Below are 17,508 nucleotides of genomic sequence, written 5' to 3' on the forward strand. Positions count from 1 at the left end.
AATATATGTAAATAGACCATAGATGTCTACATTTGAGTTTTCTTGGAAAGCTGTGATTGCTATTATATGATACAATATCAGTACTTGTTGCATTTACAACTTGTATACGTCCTATCATCAGCTGATGTCAGCCAGTGTCTGGCTGTAGACTGACTGCATTGATGAATGTTGGCATATTGGCAGTTAATTTGAAAAATCTATGGAATCATTCCTCTAAAACTGTCTGGCAAGCATACAGTGCAAGAAAATATTCAAATTCATTGTTTTACACAATGTCTTGTCCCAGCACTGGCTGACCACTGGCTTACCAAACCCCCTGACCAAAATGGCTGACCTTATATACCGTCACAAGCCAAACCCCCTGACCAAAATGGCTGACCTTATATACCATCACAAGCCAAACCCCCTGACCAAAATGGCTGACCTTATATACCGTCACAAGCCAAACCCCCTGACCAAAATGGCTGACCTTATATACCGTCACAAGCCAAACCCCCTGACCAAGATGGCTGACCTTATATACCGTCACAAGCCAAACCCCCTGACCAAAATGGCTGACCTTATATACCGTCACAAGAAGTTTCATGTCCAATTCAGTTTTCTAATTCCTAATTCTTTGGCCACAGCTCAGAGCCCTGTCTCCTCCCTGTCTCCTCTCTGTCCCCCTTAAAACAGACTATCAGAGCCCTGTCTCCTCTCTGTGTGTTAATATCGCCTCTCTGTGTGTTAATATCTCCTCTCTGTGTGAAACACATCGCTGTGTTAATATCTCCTCTCTGTGTGTTAATATCTCCTCTCTGTGTGTTAATATCTCCTCTCTGTGTGTTAATATCTCCTCTCTGTGTGTTAATATCTCCTCTCTACGTGTTAATATCTCCTCTCTGTGTGTTAATATCTCTTCTCTGTGTGTTAATATCTCCTCTCTGTGTGTTAATATCTCTTCTCTGTGTGTTAATATCTCCTCTCTGTGTGTTAATATCTCCTCTCTGTGTGTTAATATCTCCTCTCTGTGTGTTAATATCTCCTCCAAGTCCCCTGAGGTTTTTATTCATTAAATGCTGTTGTTATTCTTCCCCTCGTCCTCTTCCAGGTGGGAACAGAGTTCACCACCATCCTGTATAACTTCATGTGTAACTCCAGCTGTGTGGGAGGAATGAACCGACGCCCCATCCTCATCATCGTCACCCTGGAAACCAGAGAGTAAGACATTCATTCCAACACAACTTTATATTGTCCCCTTAAGAGTCCTTTAGCATCTGCACAGAGAACAGAGAAGCATCAAGACAACAGAAAACAGAGTGTATTATCAGTGACCCAGGTCTGTTTGTGTTGTCATGCCAAACAGATGGCTATGCAGCACAAATCAGAGCCATATAGAATATACACCGATCTGAAGCCAGGCTAATGGTCAGAGCCATATAGAATATAGAGTTTGGACACCTGCTCTTTTCATGCCATAGACTGACCAGCTGAATCCAGGTGAAAGCTGTGATCCCTTATTGATGTCACTTGTTAAATCCACTTCAATCAGTGTAGATGAAGGGGAGGAGACAAGTTAAAGAAGGATTTTTAAACCTTGAGACAATTGAGACATGGATTTTGTACGTGTGCCATTCAGAGGGTGAATGGGCAAGACAAGAGATTTAACTTTGAATGGGGTTTGGTAGTAGGAGCCAGACACACCGGTTTGAGTGTGTCAAGAACTGCAACGCTGCTGGGTTTTTAACACTCAACAGTTTCCCATGTGTATCAAGAATGGTCCACCACATCAAAGGACACCCAGCCAACTTGACACTACTGTGGGAAGCGTTGGGGTCAACATGGGCCATCGTCCATGGACAAAATGTGGACAAATTGTGCACCGCCCTATGGGACTCCCAATCACGGCCGGTTGTGATACAGCCTGGAATTGAACCAATTAGGACAGTGTTCCTAATGTTTTGAACACTCAGTGTAAATAAATATATGATATAGTTCTCCACATGGCTCTAATTTGGTATGTTAGGCCTCCCTATAGATGGTAAATAAATGTTACTGTGTCTCTCCGACGTCGCAGAGGGCAGGTGCTGGGTCGGCGCTGCTTCGAGGCCAGGATCTGTGCGTGTCCTGGTCGGGACCGCAAGGCGGACGAGGACAGCATCCGCAAGCAGCATGTTACTGACGGAACAAAGACCAGTGAGTGTATGAAACGTCGTAAGTAGTGCTGGGAGCTGGTGGAGGACTGACTGACTGGCTGACTGGCTGGCTGGCTGTGATCATATTATACTCTCTCTCTCTCTGTTTCTCGCTCACACACCCACTGCATGCTGCCTGCCCTTGTGCTGTAGCCTCTGTTCTCCTGTGCCCGTTATCTCTCTCCTCCTGTGTTGTAGTCTCTCTCCTCCCGCCCTGTGTTGTAGTCTCTCTCCTCCTGCCCTGTGCCCGTTATCTCTCTCCTCCCACCCTGTGATGTAGGCTCCCTCCTTCCACCCTGTGTTGTAGTCTCTCCTCCTGCCCTGTGTTGTAGTCTCTCTCCTCCTGTGCTGTAGGCTCCCTCCTTCCACCCTGTGCCCGTTATCTCTCTCCTCCCGCCCTGTGCTGTAGGCTCCCTCCTTCCACCCTGTGTTGTAGTCTCTCTCCTCCTGCCCTGTGTTGTAGTCTCTCTCCTCCTGTGCTGTAGTCTCGCTCCTCCTGCCCTGTGTTGTAGTCTCTCTCCTCCTGCCCTGTGTTGTAGTCTCTCTCCTCCTGCCCTGTGTTGGAGTCTCTCTCCTTCCGCCCTGTGTTGTAGTCTCTCTCCTCCTGCCCTGTGTTGTAGTCTCTCTCCTCCTGCCCTGTGTTGTAGTCTCTTCCTCCTGCCCTGTGTTGTAGTCTCTCTCCTCCTGTGCTGTAGTCTCTCTCCTCCTGCCCTGTGTTGTAGTCTCTGTCCTCCTGCCCTGTGTTGTAGTCTCTGTCCTCCTGCCCTGTGTTGTAGTCTCTCTCCTCCTGCCCTGTGTTGTAGTCTCTCTCCTCCTGCCCTGTGTTGTAGTCTCTCTCCTCCTGTGTTGTAGTCTCTCTCCTCCTGTGCTGTAGTCTCTCTCCTCCTGTGTTGTAGTCTCTCTCCTCCTGCCCTGTGTTGTAGTCTCTCTCCTCCTGTGCTGTAGTCTCTCTCCTCCTGTGTTGTAGTCTCTCTCCTCCTGCCCTGTGTTGTAGTCTCTGTCCTCCTGCCCTGTGTTGTAGTCTCTCTCCTCCTGTGTTGTAGTCTCTCTCCTTCTGTGCTGTAGTCTCTGTCCTCCTGTGCTGTAGTCTCTCTCCTCCTGTGCTGTAGTCTCTCTCCTCCTGTGCTGTAGTCTCTCTCATCCTGTGTTGTAGTCTCTCTCCTCCTGGTTTGGAGACTCTCTCCTCCTGCCCTGTGCTGTAGTCTCTCTCCTCCCGCCCTGTGCTGTAGTCTCTCTCCTCCTGTGTTGTAGTCTCTATCCTCCTGTGTTGTAGTCTCTCTCCTCCTGCCCTGTGCTTGTTTCCCATCTTATATGCTTGCTGATGTAGAGTTCTAACCAATATTATGTCCAACTGGTGTAACTGGCCCAGTTAGCTACATGTACTGACCAGGCCTCTGTCCTCCACCCCTCCTCTCTGTCCTCCTCTGTTCCCTCTGTCCTCCACCCCTCCTCTCCGTCCTCCTCTGTTCCCTCTGTCCTCCACCCCTCCTCTCCGTCCTCCTCTGTTCCCTCTGTCCTCCACCCCTCCTCTCCGTCCTCCTCTGTTCCCTCTGTCTTCCACCCCTCCTCTCCGTCCTCCTCTGTTCCCTGTCCTCCACCCCTCCTCTCCGTCCTCCTCTCCTCCCTCCTCTCCTCCCTCCGTCCTCCGTTCCCTATGTCCTCCACTCCTCCCTACTACCTCCTCTCCTCCCTCCATCCATCCTCCCTCATCCTCCTGTCCTCCCTCCTCTCCTCCCTCCCTCCCTCCATCCTCCTCTCCTCCCTACTTCCTCCTCTCCTCTCCTCCCTTTCTTCACCTCTCCAGCCTTCCGCCAGGCCCCCCATGGAATCCAGATGTCGTCCGTCAAGAAAAGAAGATCCACCGATGAGGAAGTGTTTTGTCTGCCTGTAAGTGTCCAGTCTGTCCACACCATAGATAGTATAATAGTTTTATGTCTATCTATGTTCCTCTGTTCCTTTATCTGGGTTTTCCTCAGGGAATTAACTGACCCCATGATGATGTTAGTACAGTCTGTTCTATAGAAATAGAATTACAACACCAATTAGCATAGAACAGTCTCGTTGGTTACATGAAGAAAGAAAACATGACTGTGTTTTGTCCTGTATTTTTTTTGGTCGGCCGTCATTGTAAATAATAATTTGTTTTTAACTGACTTGCCTAGTTAAATAAAAGGTTTGATGAAAAAAAAAATTAAAAATGTAATAATGAAAAACAATAATTAGGGGAGTGTTTCAAAATGAGAGTCTGACCTTCAGAATAAAGGTCCTCTGTCCATACTGGCAAAACCAACCTTGATACACTCATTGAATACAATATATTAATCTTGTGGCATGTTCCCAGCTGCTAACCAACCCTCTCTCTCTCTCCCTTTATAGATTAAAGGCCGTGAAATATATGAGATTTTGGTAAAAATCAAAGAGTCTCTGGAACTCATGCAGTTTCTGCCTCAGCACACTGTAGAGTCATACAGGCAGCAGCAGCAGAACCTCCTGCAGAAACAGTGAGTACAACTCTCTGATAAGGACAGGACAGGACAGGACAGGACAGGACAGGACAGGACAGGACAGGACAGGACAGGACAGGACAGGACAGGACAGGACAGGACAGGACAGGACAGGACAGGACAGGACAGGACAGGACAGGACAGGACAGGACAGGACAGGACAGGACAGGACAGGACAGGACAGGACAGGACAGGACAGGACAGGACAGGACAGGACAGGACAGGACAGGACAGGACAGGACAGGACAGGACAGGACAGGACAGGACAGGACAGGACAGGACAGGACAGGACAGGACAGGACAGGACAGGACAGGACAGGACAGGACAGGACAGGACAGGACAGGACAGGACAGGACAGGACAGGACAGGACAGGACAGGACAGGACAGGACAGGACAGGACAGGACAGGACAGGACAGGACAGGACAGACAGACAGACAGACAGACAGACAGACAGACAGACAGACAGACAGACAGACAGACAGACAGACAGACAGACAGACAGACAGACAGACAGACAGACAGACATACATACATACATACATACATACATACATACATACTGGAGTCCCCTAGGAGCTAGCAGTGCTGCTCTTCTCCCCTGAACCAAACTGAGGTAAGCTCTATCTCAATTTGTCTTTAGATTGATTAATTGCATCCTCTCTCCAAAGTCTCTCCTCTTCTTCTCCAAATTCTTTGTTTTGAGAAGGAGGCAAGGAGACAGGATGCAAGGAATCAAGGAAAGATTAATTGAGAAAAAGCCCTAGGCCCCACATGGTTATAGAGAGGCCTGCAGCCTGCAAGGCCCACCCTCCTTATTGCTTCATAGTCTGGTTCTTTGTTTTTGTCTCTACACTTTTTCTGCACGCTTCACACTTGACATTTTAACTTAACTACTTGACTTGCTTTTGGAGATTGTTTGGATTTAAATAAGGACTGTATTGTAGCACGTAAAGAAAGCTGACAGTGGAGATGGTCCATGTGAGAAGTTGTTTTAGATGTTTTTTGTTTTAGTTTTTTGGGGGGATTCAACACGACATTGACTGAGCATGATCGCTGTTTGGTTGCATGTTATTGAAAAGTGATGGTTGTGTTACATTGGTAACCGGTCGTGAACCGGTCAAGTAAATGATGCTTGAGTTCTTTTAGCCCAGTGAACACAACACAACGATAACCATATCATCTGAGAGAGAAGAGTGTTTTGACCCGAGACAATAGCTGTTGAGATGGATCAGCTATTCATCAGAGATGTCTGCATGCTGCATGTGTACCTCAGAGGGTGAACCTAGTTTCGTGGTGTAGTTACCCTGTAATTAGGTTATATATTATGTCAGATAGACTAGATGAAACATCTAGAGACTGATGGAAACCCCTTTAAGGGCTACTGACAGGTTTGCACAACAAGAGCCGTTTCCAAATCCCAATCAGTCCCAGTCATTGGCTTGAGTTGATTCATACTTTAAGAAACAAGCTCTGCCCTCCATCGGCCCATTCAGCTAAGGCTGGGGAGAGAAAGATAGTTATCTGTAAATTATAGTTTTAAAATAACCTGCTGCTTTCATGCACTGTGATAATTATTGCTTATGCTATTGTTTCTCATTTAGAAAACGTGCAGACCTTCTGACACAGTGAAGTCACAATGCTTACATTGGAGGTTTTTTTAAATCCTGCTTTAAAATTATTTTTTTTTAAATACATTTTTAGTTGTAGTCAGTTTGGTTTCTGTCACACTGCCCTCTGCCCCCCCCCCCTCCCCGATGTGGCTGGATGTGGCAGTGCAGCAGGTAATGACAGGGACTGGAGGGGTGAGCTTTTGGTCAAAGCAGGACCCATTGGTTTTACATGCTGCAATATTGGCTCTCAAGGTTTTTCTTTCATATCAACAGAACAGTATTATCTAGACCAGAGGTGTAAAACATACGGCCTATATATATATATATATATATATATTTATTTTAATACACTTTAAAATGACTTAAACCAAATAGAAACTGTGTAGTGCTGAAAGCCAACCTACATTTATACTGTTTCTTGACGGTGTGCAGCTCACAGAAACTAAAGCTAGACAAGTCATGGAGTATCGAAAATAATCCTCTGTCCAAAAATCAACAGAAAAAAGGACTATGTTTTTGCAAAATGTTGACGGTGAGGAACTATAACACGATTTTCAGTACGGCCCTCCCGACCTCTTCGAAGACCCGAATACGGGGGTGGGGGGGGGGGGGGGGGGGCGAAGTTAGTTTGACACCCCTGGTCTAGATCTATTACACTATTTGATGATACTTTAAACGTTTTTACAAACGCAACAAATTGTGTACCACTGATATTCCTGGTGTTCAGCTCAGCAGACGGATGTCTGTCAGTATGGAACTGGCTCACGGCTGGAGACGGCTATTCTCTTACTACATTACCCGTCTTCTCTGCATGCTGTTGTTGTTTAAAATTCATCTCCATGACCTTTCACCTGTATTCTTGCTAACCCGAGTAGGGTTAATTCATGACGGAATAAAACCTACTGCCAAACCTTTCAGGAATTGCTTTTCTTTTTTTCCCTCTCTTTTTAAACTCGCATCACGACAAATCGAGAGTCTCCCGATATTCTAGAGATTCAATAAACAATTTCAGTTCAACAGTCTACACCACCCAACCATACCCTACACTATACTACCCTACACCACCATACCCTACCCTATACTACCCTATACTACCCTACAATACCCTACACCACCCTACCATACCCTACACTATAATACCCTATACTACCCTACACCACCCTACCATACCCTACACTACCCTACCATACCCTACACTACCCTATACTACCCTACACTACCCTACACTACCCTATATACTACCCTACACCATACTACCCTACACCATACCCTATACTACCCTACCCTATTCTACCCTAACCCAGCCTGCACTATACTACACTACCCTATACTGTACTACCCTATTCTACACCAGCCTATACTACACCACCCTATGCTATACTACCCTATACTACACTATTCTACCCTACACTATACTATGCTACATTATACTACACTAGCCTACCCTACACTATACTATGCTACATTATACTACCCTACACTGTACTATGCTACACTATACTACCCTACATTATCCTAAACTATCCTACACTATTCTACCCTATTCAATACTACCCTATACTACGCAACACTACACTATACCACCCTCTACCCCACACTACCCTACCTCACACTAGGCGACCCTACCCTACCCTATAATATACTACCCTATACTATTCTACCCTATACTATACTACCCTACATTATACTACACTATTCTACCCTACACTATCCTAAACAACCCTATCCTACACTATACTACCCTACAATATACTACACTATGCTACCCTACACTACCCTATACTATACTACCCTATACTACACTACCCTAAACTATGCAACATTACAGTACCCTATACTATTACTACACTACCCTATAATATACTACCCTATACTATGCTACCCTATACTATGCTACCCTATACTATACATTTACATTTAAGTCATTTAGCAGACGCTCTTATCCAGAGCGACTTACAAACTACCCTACATTATACTGCACTACCCTACACTATCCTAAACTATACAACCCGATCCTACACTATACTACCCTACACTATACTACCCTACATTGAGATAGATCTCTATCTAAGAAGTCCTACTGATCTGTTTCTATATTGATTACTTACACCCTTGATTTTTTCCTCGTGTTGTGTTACAGCCTGAATTCAAAATGGATTCAATTAAGGTGTCTTATCACTGGCCTACACTCTATACTCTGTAATGTCAAAGTTAAATTACGTTTGTAGACATTTTAACAACAACAAGAAAAAATGAAAAGATTATATGTTTTGAGTCAATAAGTATTCAACCCCTTTGTTATGGCAAGCCTAAATAAGTTCAGGAGTAAAACATGTGCTTTAACAAGTCACATAACTTGCATGGACTCACTTTGTATGCAATTGTAGTTTTGATCATGATTTATTTAATGACTAACTGATCTCTGTACCCTCACACATCAGTTGAGCAGTGAATTTCAAACAAAGATTCAACCACAAAGACCAGGGAGGTTTTCCAATGCAAAGGGTCCCTATTGCAACAATGCACTAAACTGCAATTTTTTTTTTAAAGCAATTAACTTTTTGTCCTGAATACAAAGTGTTATGTTTGGGGTAAATCCAATACATTTCTGATTACCACTCTCCATATTTTCAAGTATAGTGGTGGCTGCATCATGTTATGATTATGCTTGTAATCGTTAAGGACTGGGGAGTTTTTCAGGATTAAAAAAAAAACTTAAATGGATCTAAGCACAGGCAAAATCCTCGAGGAAAACCTGGTTCAGTCTGCTTTCCACCAGACACGAACTCAACTGTCAGCAGGACATTAACCTAAAACACAAGGCCAAATCTTCATTGGAGTTGCTTACCAAGAAAACCGTGAATGTTCCTGAGTGTCCAAGTTACAGTTTTGACATAAATCTCCTTGAAAATCTATAGCAAGACCTGAAAATGGTTGTCTAGCAATGATCAACAACCAATTTGACAGAGCTTGAAGAATTGTGAAAATAATAAAATGGGCAAATGTTGCAAAATCCACAAAAGTGGAAAAAGTCAAGTGGTGTGAATACTTCCTGAAGGCATTATATTGCTATTCAAATTTTTTGGGGGTATTTTTTTTTATATGGAAAAAAAAATAAATCACTAGGCTAAATCTTGCTTCCCACTACACAATTTGAGTTTCATGTTCCTACATCGTCCCGAAATTCGTAGGAAGTTTCAGGACATCTTGGGAATATTGGATTCACATCCTGTTATGGGAAGCGTTTTATGAACTCAGTGTACGGGCATCCTAGCTAAGGATGCTGGGTACTGATCATCAGCGTGTAGCTTGTCACTTATTCTTCGATAGTTTGACAACTTGCTGCTTCATTTAAACCTGTTCATTATGATCAAATAAAGTTACTAAGTAGCTAGCTGACTAGCTAGCTAGCTTATGGAATGAGCATTGCATTTTAGTGTTGCACTAACAGGTTGGTTAGCTTCTATTTCATTTCGTATGAAGTGACAGTCTCAGGCTTAGCTAGCTAATGTTTTTGTGTTCATGATCAAATTTGATCAGAAATACAAAAACTTAGAAATGAATGACAGATTTATTACATTTATAAAGATTTATTCTGACTTTGAGGGCGACGTAGTAGTGACTGTTGTTGCTAAGTAACATGCTAATATTCATGTGAAGAGGTTTTGCTGCCAAGAGCGGCGAGTCCGCATAGGATACCCACTCGAAAAAGAGGCTTCTGAAGGGTGCAGTGGAGCCCTCTATGAATTGACAACTAGCGTTTGAGATTGTCTCGTTCCTGTCTTCTACTTCAAACAGTGTTATTTCTTCTTTCTTTCTCTTCTCTGGTTCCTGTCTGCAGTCTGCTTAAAGCCTGGCTACGTTCCGAGCTCCTGGAGCCCCTAGCAACAGAGCAGAGGAGACGATGCAGTACCTCTTGAGAGCCTCACCTCAACCTCACATTCCTTTTCCCTTCAGTTTTCTCCTCCACCCCAGTCACAATCAGACTGGGTCTCTCTCTCTCTCTCTCTCTCTCTCTCTCTCTCTGGTTGTGCCTCAGTTGAAACTATCACATTCTCCAAGCAGATTTAAATAAACTGATATTCATTACTCATGTATCATAAACAATATATTGTAATGAAACAGCAGGGAGCAGGTCTCGAACCCTCGACCTTCAAGCCCGAAGTCCGGCGCGCTATCGACTGTGCCGCAAAAGCATGCTCAAGCGGCAGAGTCGATTTCCGCGCTTATAAACCCAGGGTCGTCACAATATTATGACTTTAGTCTGGCTGGCTACTATCACAAATACTCTGAATGCCAGCCATGGTCTACTGATAAAGGTGTTGTCATGTTCTAATCTTAAATCATAAAATAATGTGTTTTTTGCATGCCAGATTTTTTTTTATTATAAAAATGTGCTTACTTTGTAGCTAATGTGTGGCAACACCAGTTTCAAACAGCAGAGGGAGGTAGAGTTCCATTGAATGAAACTATGCTACACGTACAGTGCATCATTTTCAAAGCCCCATTCATAACTTTTCGTTTTTTTAGGGTTGTGTTTTGCTGATGGTAAAATGTGACCAACCGGCTTGATTCGGTCTTATTTAGCAAAATTTGAAATGCTGTTTTTTTTTTTTTTAAACATTGGATAAAAGTAGAGACTCAGAGCTGGAAAATGGTATATAATTCACTACAGTTGAGGAACAATGGGAAAGTAATTCTGCTTTGAAAGTTGATAAACTTGTAATCTCACTTTTGAGAAAATGGCCCTTGAATGTTTTGGTACCTACAAGATAGGTGTTCTTTGTCTACACCCATTCAGCATTGTTCACACCCTCTTAAGCTTTATCCTCACCCATCTCTTTAAGGATTCACACTATGTACTAAGCAACCATAGATTTCAAGACTAAAGGCTGGTTTATACTACAGGTGTGTTCGTACATTTAATTTGTAGTGCCAGAGTGTGCTCTGGGCGTTTGTAAACTCAGAGCGTTGTCAGATTGGCTGTTCGTAAATTCAGAGCATTTCGCTCTCGTAACGTTCAGAGCACACGCTGGACGCTCTGGCCAATGAGTAGGGTTGATCGGAGCATTCCTGACCTAACAGCAGCAGTCAAGCACCCAGGATAACTGGCTAACGTTGGCTAGCTTGCTAGCTATTCCCAGACACAAATGAGAGAACACCTCACTCTGACCATTTTACTTGCCCTAGCAGAGCTGGTTAGGCTGTTTTCATGTTATCCAGACGTTGGGGACTAACTGTGCTGCTGGCAACAATTTAATTACGCTTTTTTTGCCACCGTTTACCGACAATGGCCATATTCAACAGGTGTTGAGCGTTCGTAAATTCGTTAGTTATCCTGCGCTTTGGAGCACTCAGACAAGAGTGCTCTGAAATCGGAGTAGTTAGCCAGAGCGAATTTGCCAGCTACGTCTATCGACAGTTGCCGCAGTGACATCAAACATTCTATTTAAATTGTTACTTGCATAGTGGAGTCTTTTGTTTAGATAGCTAGCTAAACACTGAACCATAATCTCAACTCATAACGTTACTACCCTGCATGAATCTACAGGTAGCTAACCAACCAGGTTCAATGTTAGCTAGCTAACATTAGGCTATAAATAGCAATGCAAATAACTCTGAGATACAAATAATGTTACTACACAGATCATACATGTACCGTTAGCTAGCTAGCTAACAATACACTAACTTAAAATGAAAACTAATTTCTGACAAAATTAGAACATATCTGAAAATTTAGCTAGCTAGACTCTCTTACCCGTATACATGGATGGACGCTTCTCCCGCTCCGCCACGGATAACATGGTTGCCCTTTAGTTTGAAGATGTAATCCGGAGAGACAGGTGTTTTATACAACAGCATTGTCTGTTCTCTTTTTGACTCCGTCTGCATATTTGCAAATCAAACGTCAGAATCCTATAATACTCTAATTCCACTGATTTCCACTGGTCGTCCAGAAAGTGGAGAGCAACACTTACGTGATATTTTTCAAAAAAGCCACATTAGAAAGAATTACCTACACATACTGAGCAGCTCATGTTATAGACAGAAGCGTGCTACATGGCAGACCAATGCAAACTCATCTCATGTCCAGCCCACTCATTATCTCAGCCAATCATAGCTAGTGGGAAGGTTGCTGGCTTTTCCTGTGGCTAAACCAACTAGGCTCGTAATTTAACAATTTTATTCATATTTACAGATGGCATACAAGGTTGTTATTAAGGTACATGAAAGTTCACATATTCCAGAAGGCATGTGCGCCAGAAGGCATGTGTGCATTTTTATAAAAATGTAAACGTTTACGTTCAAATGGCTCTCCTGTGAAGTATTGACGCGTGACATATACCTAGTTTCCTGAAACGAGTCACAAATAGAAGTTATTCATTGAGTTATGGACAGGGACACAGTCCACTTGTATTGCAGTCAGCTATGGCCAACACCCAAACCTCACCGGCCAAGTTGCGTGCAACACAGCTAACTAGCTAAATGTCCATGAATGTTTCATGTTAGTTTTCAACCTGCCCCGAAATGAGTTGGTTCACAGTTGGTTTTGATATTTTAATCGTAGACCGGTGTAGTCAGCGTGTTAGACTGAAGGACTGGAGCTGGTCAGAAACCTAGGTTGTCTTTGAGCTCTCAAAGCTTTCTCTCTGTCATTGGAGCTGGACTCAAATCTAAGGGTGCACAAATGGCACCATATTCTCTATATTGTGCACTACTCATTTCTCCCCAGTCAATAGTAGTGCACTATAAAGGGAATAGGGTGCCATTTGGGACGGAGATTTTTCTTACAGGGAGAGATATTTTTATGAAGATAACTTTGATCATGCTGGTCATGTTTTTCAACGTCACTGCGGGACAGTTGGTTTGTTTGTTTGTTTTAGATCTTGTGAATTTTCTGAAAGAAATGTTTATTAAAAGTAGAGAGAAAATGCCTAATGTATGATGTATAGTGTATGCATTTATGTAGAAGGCGCAGATTCTATGGAGAAATGCTTTTGTGACCGTTCTGTTTGAAACAGATTGTTGTTGTGATTCTTTGGTCTGTCAGAATAAATACATGTCTTCTGCTTTGACTTTCCTTCTTTTGTGCTTTTCCTCTCATGCTGCTCGTAGTGCCGAGGAATTAGTGCTGACATAGTAGTGCTGAGATAGTAGTGCTGAGATAGTAGTGCAGAGGGATTAGTGCCGGGATAGTAGGCTCTACTATCTCAGCACTACTATCTCAGCTCTAATATCTCAGCACTACTCTCTCAGCTCTAATATCTCAGCACTACTACTATTCAATACATTGAACCTATGTTGGTTAATTAGTTATTTAAAAATGTAATATAACCTACACTTCGGGTAATCGCTGGGCACTAGCAAATCCATCGTTCCACCCATTTCTTTATTTGCTTATTAATTTAACACAAACAAGGAACCTCAGTCGAAGCTGCTGTGTATCCCAGCCAATCATTATCCACAACACAGAAACTGATTGAGAAATGATGGGTAACACCTAGTATATTGATTAAGATACAGTATGTACTCTGATAGATAACACCTACAGTATGTACTCTGATGGGTAACACCTAGTATATTGATTAAGATACAATATGTACTCTGATAGGTAACACCTAGTATATTGATTAAGATACAGTATGTACTCTGATGGGTAACACCTAGTATATTGATTGAGATACAGTATGTACTCTGATAGATAACACCCAGTATATTGATTAAGATACAGTATGTACTCTGATAGATAACACCTACAGTATATTGATTGAGATACAGTATGTACTCTGATGGGTAACACCTACAGTATATTGATTAAGATACAGTATGTACTCTGATAGATAACACATAGTATATTGATTGAGATATGTTTAATGTTTGTACTTGCATTATCATTTCCAGTAAAGTTTCAGATAAATTAAAGTTATCCTCAGTACTATATGCTATATGACAAAGTTCTATAAAAAAATGATCGGAACAATTTCTTAGTCACATATGGTCTTTATTAAACACAGCTCAAGAAACAGGGTAGAGAGAAAGCAAGTATATACCACAGTCTGTTTATCATACTGAACAGTTCAAATGAAATGTTGTTGAGTCCAACTGTGTAACTAACAGCCATGTGGCCCCTTTGTCGTTAAAGATGGGATCTCTGGGGGGATGAGAGTAATGGCCTGTACCCTCCTCTCTCCTGCCCCAGGAGCGCCATGGCCCCCCAGCCCCAGTACGGGTCCAGCTCCCCTCCTCACCCACACGGCAAGGTCAACAAGCTCCCGTCCGTCAGCCAGCTCATCAACCCCCAGCAACGCAACATACTCACGCCTTCCTCCATGCCCCAAGGCCTGACTGACAGTAAGTGTGCCTTACACTTTTGTATGATGAGAGATTTTCCCTAGTCTATCTGGCTAGGTCCCAGTCCGATCCCCCCCCCCCCCCCCCCATTTGTTTTTCTCCCTGTCGTACCTCCACTGGCCCAGTCTCCTAACTCCACCACCACGTCCCCTTTGGGTCGATCATGTGACACGCGTCAGGCGGGACAGGCAGGGTAGCGGTACCTGTCTGGGCACGCGGGGCGCTGAGAGAGGTGTGTAGGGGCCTCTGTCAGAACGCTTCCTCCCATAGGTGAATGTGATCCCTGTGGGACCCTGTTCCTCCACTCCAGAGTACATACTCCTGGATCTCTCTGGGGGCCTGCAGGCCCTGTTCCTCCCTGTTCCTCCACTCCTCTCTGGGGGCCTGCAGGCCCTATTCCTCCCTGTTCCTCCACTCCACTCTGGAGGCCTGCAGGCCCTATTCCTCCCCGTTCCTCCACTCCTCTCTGGGGGCCTGCAGGCCCTATTCCTCCCTGTTCCTCCACTCCTCTCTGGAGGCCTGCAGGCCCTATTCCTCCCTGTTCCTCCACTCCTCTCTGGAGGCCTGCAGGCCCTATTCCTCCCTGTTCCTCCACTCCTCTCTGGGGGCCTGCAGGTCCTGTTCCTCCACTCCTCTCTGGGGGCCTGCAGGTCCTGTTCCTCCCTGTTCCTCCACTCCTCTCTGGGGGCCTGCAGGTCCTGTTCCTCCCTGTTCCTCCACTCCTCTCTGGGGGCTTGCAGGCCCTATTCCTCCCTGTTCCTCCACTCCTCTCTGGAGGCCTGCAGGCCCTATTCCTCCACTCCTCTCTGGAGGCCTGCAGGCCCTATTCCTCCACTCCTCTCTGGAGGTCTGCAGGCCCTATTCCTCCCCGTTCCTCCACTCCTCTCTGGAGGCCTGCAGGCCTTATTCCTCCCTGTTCCTCCACTCCTCTCTGGGGGTCTGCAGGCCCTATTCCTCCCCGTTCCTCCACTCCTCTCTGGAGGCCTGCAGGCCCTATTCCTCCCTGTTCCTCCACTCCTCTCTAGGGGCCTGCAGGTCCTGTTCCAACGGTTGGCTTCAAGTTCAAGCACCCTTTCACTGTTTTTACATAAGAGGGTCGATGGTTAAAGGGAAATTCTGCCACATCACCAACACAATACTAGTGTCTACATCTGTGATCTGCTTCTCATTAACCAGGTCTCCATCCAACCTTTCTATGTGCGTAAAGTACATGCAGGATCATTTTTTATTTTTTTTAAGTCAGACAGTCCTGAGCAAATTTGTCGGGTCAACTTTCCAAATGTCGAACAAAAACCAAAACGAGTTGGGATCTTTAGAGTCAGTAAAAATTAAATGGCGGTGGAAACGTGTTTATTGTCAAAATATTGATTTAATATCCATCGTCACGTGATCGGCTATGATGCTGCGACTCAGGGAAAAACACCAGTTTATTAGGCTACATGATCAACTTCACAGGGTGGCGAAACTGCACGGTGACGAGCTTCATGCTCCTTTCCAAATAAATATCCAGGGTCTTATTCTGGTGACACGATGATCGATGCTTGGCTGCCGTTTGACATATTTAAAATTAGCTCTCGCTCTTTTGTCCATGATAATCCCATGATGTAGCCTTGTATATACAAAAAAAATAATAATAATGTATGAAATTTATGCATTCACTACTGTAAGTCGCTCTGGATAAGAGCATCTGCTAAATGACTAAAATGTATATCTGAGCTTTTGGCTAGAGCCGAACATGCCAAAACAAGAGTCTGTACATGTTTTATTTTTTACACAACCCTCAGTAGAGTTGAAAATGTGATGGAAACACATTTAACTAACTTTTTTATTCGGTATTCGGGGAAATTTAACTGTAATAGGTATTTGTATGTACACTACTTCATCATGCACAGTTTTTTTTATCTGCGACATGTCAATTTGATGGAAACATCTCTGGTGGGAAAATGCTAATCGTTTTTATGCTGATATTAGAATATTCACGTGAAAATATGTCGCCAATTGGGAGGAAACTTAGCTTTTGACATCACAGGGTAGAATTAAAAGGAAGAAAAACAGATTTTTTTTCCTAAAACCTGCAACGACTTTCTAGCCAGATGTAGGGCATTTTCCATGCTCCCCACGTCACCGTGACGATGCCATTGGATAAACATTGCGCCGTTTTCGCATATGTATTGGCACTGGCATTGTGCCGAAGATAATGAAAACTAATTGGTTGAAAAGGGGTGGAGTTGGACCCTTTTAAATTGAGCACGTTCCCCTCTTTTCCTTCACCTCATGTATCGTTGCTTTGTGTTGTTATTTTCTCTAACGTTGAGGAACCACTCTGTTGAGACGCCCCCACACTATCTCATTGAACATCAAAAGAGTTCGTACATTTGTCCAGCGTTGAAAAAACAAATGATAGATTGTAGCTTTAAAGAGTACTGTTCACAGAAGATTGATTCTCTAGTGATGCTCACTGCAGCTTGTCTTAATCTACATAATATGTAAACACCGGTAATGGTGCTGGAGATAATGAATTTGAGAATTATTAATATTATTTTTTTAAACGTCAAATTGCCCTTTGAAGAGTCACTCACAGCAGTCTGTTTGATTCTGTAGTGACTCCGATGATGGGACACATGGCTATGAACGCTGACATGTCGACCATGAGCCCCACACACGTCCTGCAGCCCCAGTTACCCATGGTGCCCAGCTCCCACTGTACACCCCCGCCACCCTACCCTATGGACAGCAGCATCTCCAGGTACCTAGCTAAACAACCAGCAGTGGAGGCTGGTGAAGGAAGGACGGGCTCATAGTAATGACTGGATTGTAATGACTTATAGTATCTCTGTTTGATGCTATTCCATTCATTCCAGCCAT

General features: G+C 44.0%; 1 protein-coding gene across 5 annotated transcripts in view; it reads left to right on the forward strand.

Moving 5' to 3' along the window:
• The window catches only part of LOC106576565 (tumor protein 63), a 173,303-nt gene that overhangs the window by 150,594 nt on the left and 5,201 nt on the right, over positions 1–17,508 (forward strand). For 2 of the 5 annotated variants that reach the window (XM_045687990.2, XM_045687995.2), the window contains 6 exons: positions 1,091–1,200; positions 2,057–2,193; positions 3,979–4,061; positions 4,551–4,675; positions 14,435–14,643; positions 17,245–17,389. In XM_045687990.2, the coding sequence (XP_045543946.1) occupies positions 1,091–1,200; positions 2,057–2,193; positions 3,979–4,061; positions 4,551–4,675; positions 14,435–14,643; positions 17,245–17,389 (809 nt within the window). The remainder of the gene's footprint in view (positions 1–1,090; positions 1,201–2,056; positions 2,194–3,978; positions 4,062–4,550; positions 4,676–14,434; positions 14,644–17,244; positions 17,390–17,508) is intronic. The other 3 variants (XM_045687993.2, XM_045687992.2, XM_045687996.2) reach the window with 3 other exon arrangements.

This window comes from Salmo salar, chromosome 10 (genome assembly GCF_965601325.2).
Source record: "Salmo salar chromosome 10, fSalSal1, whole genome shotgun sequence".
In the NCBI taxonomy this organism is placed as follows: Eukaryota; Metazoa; Chordata; class Actinopteri; order Salmoniformes; family Salmonidae; genus Salmo; species Salmo salar.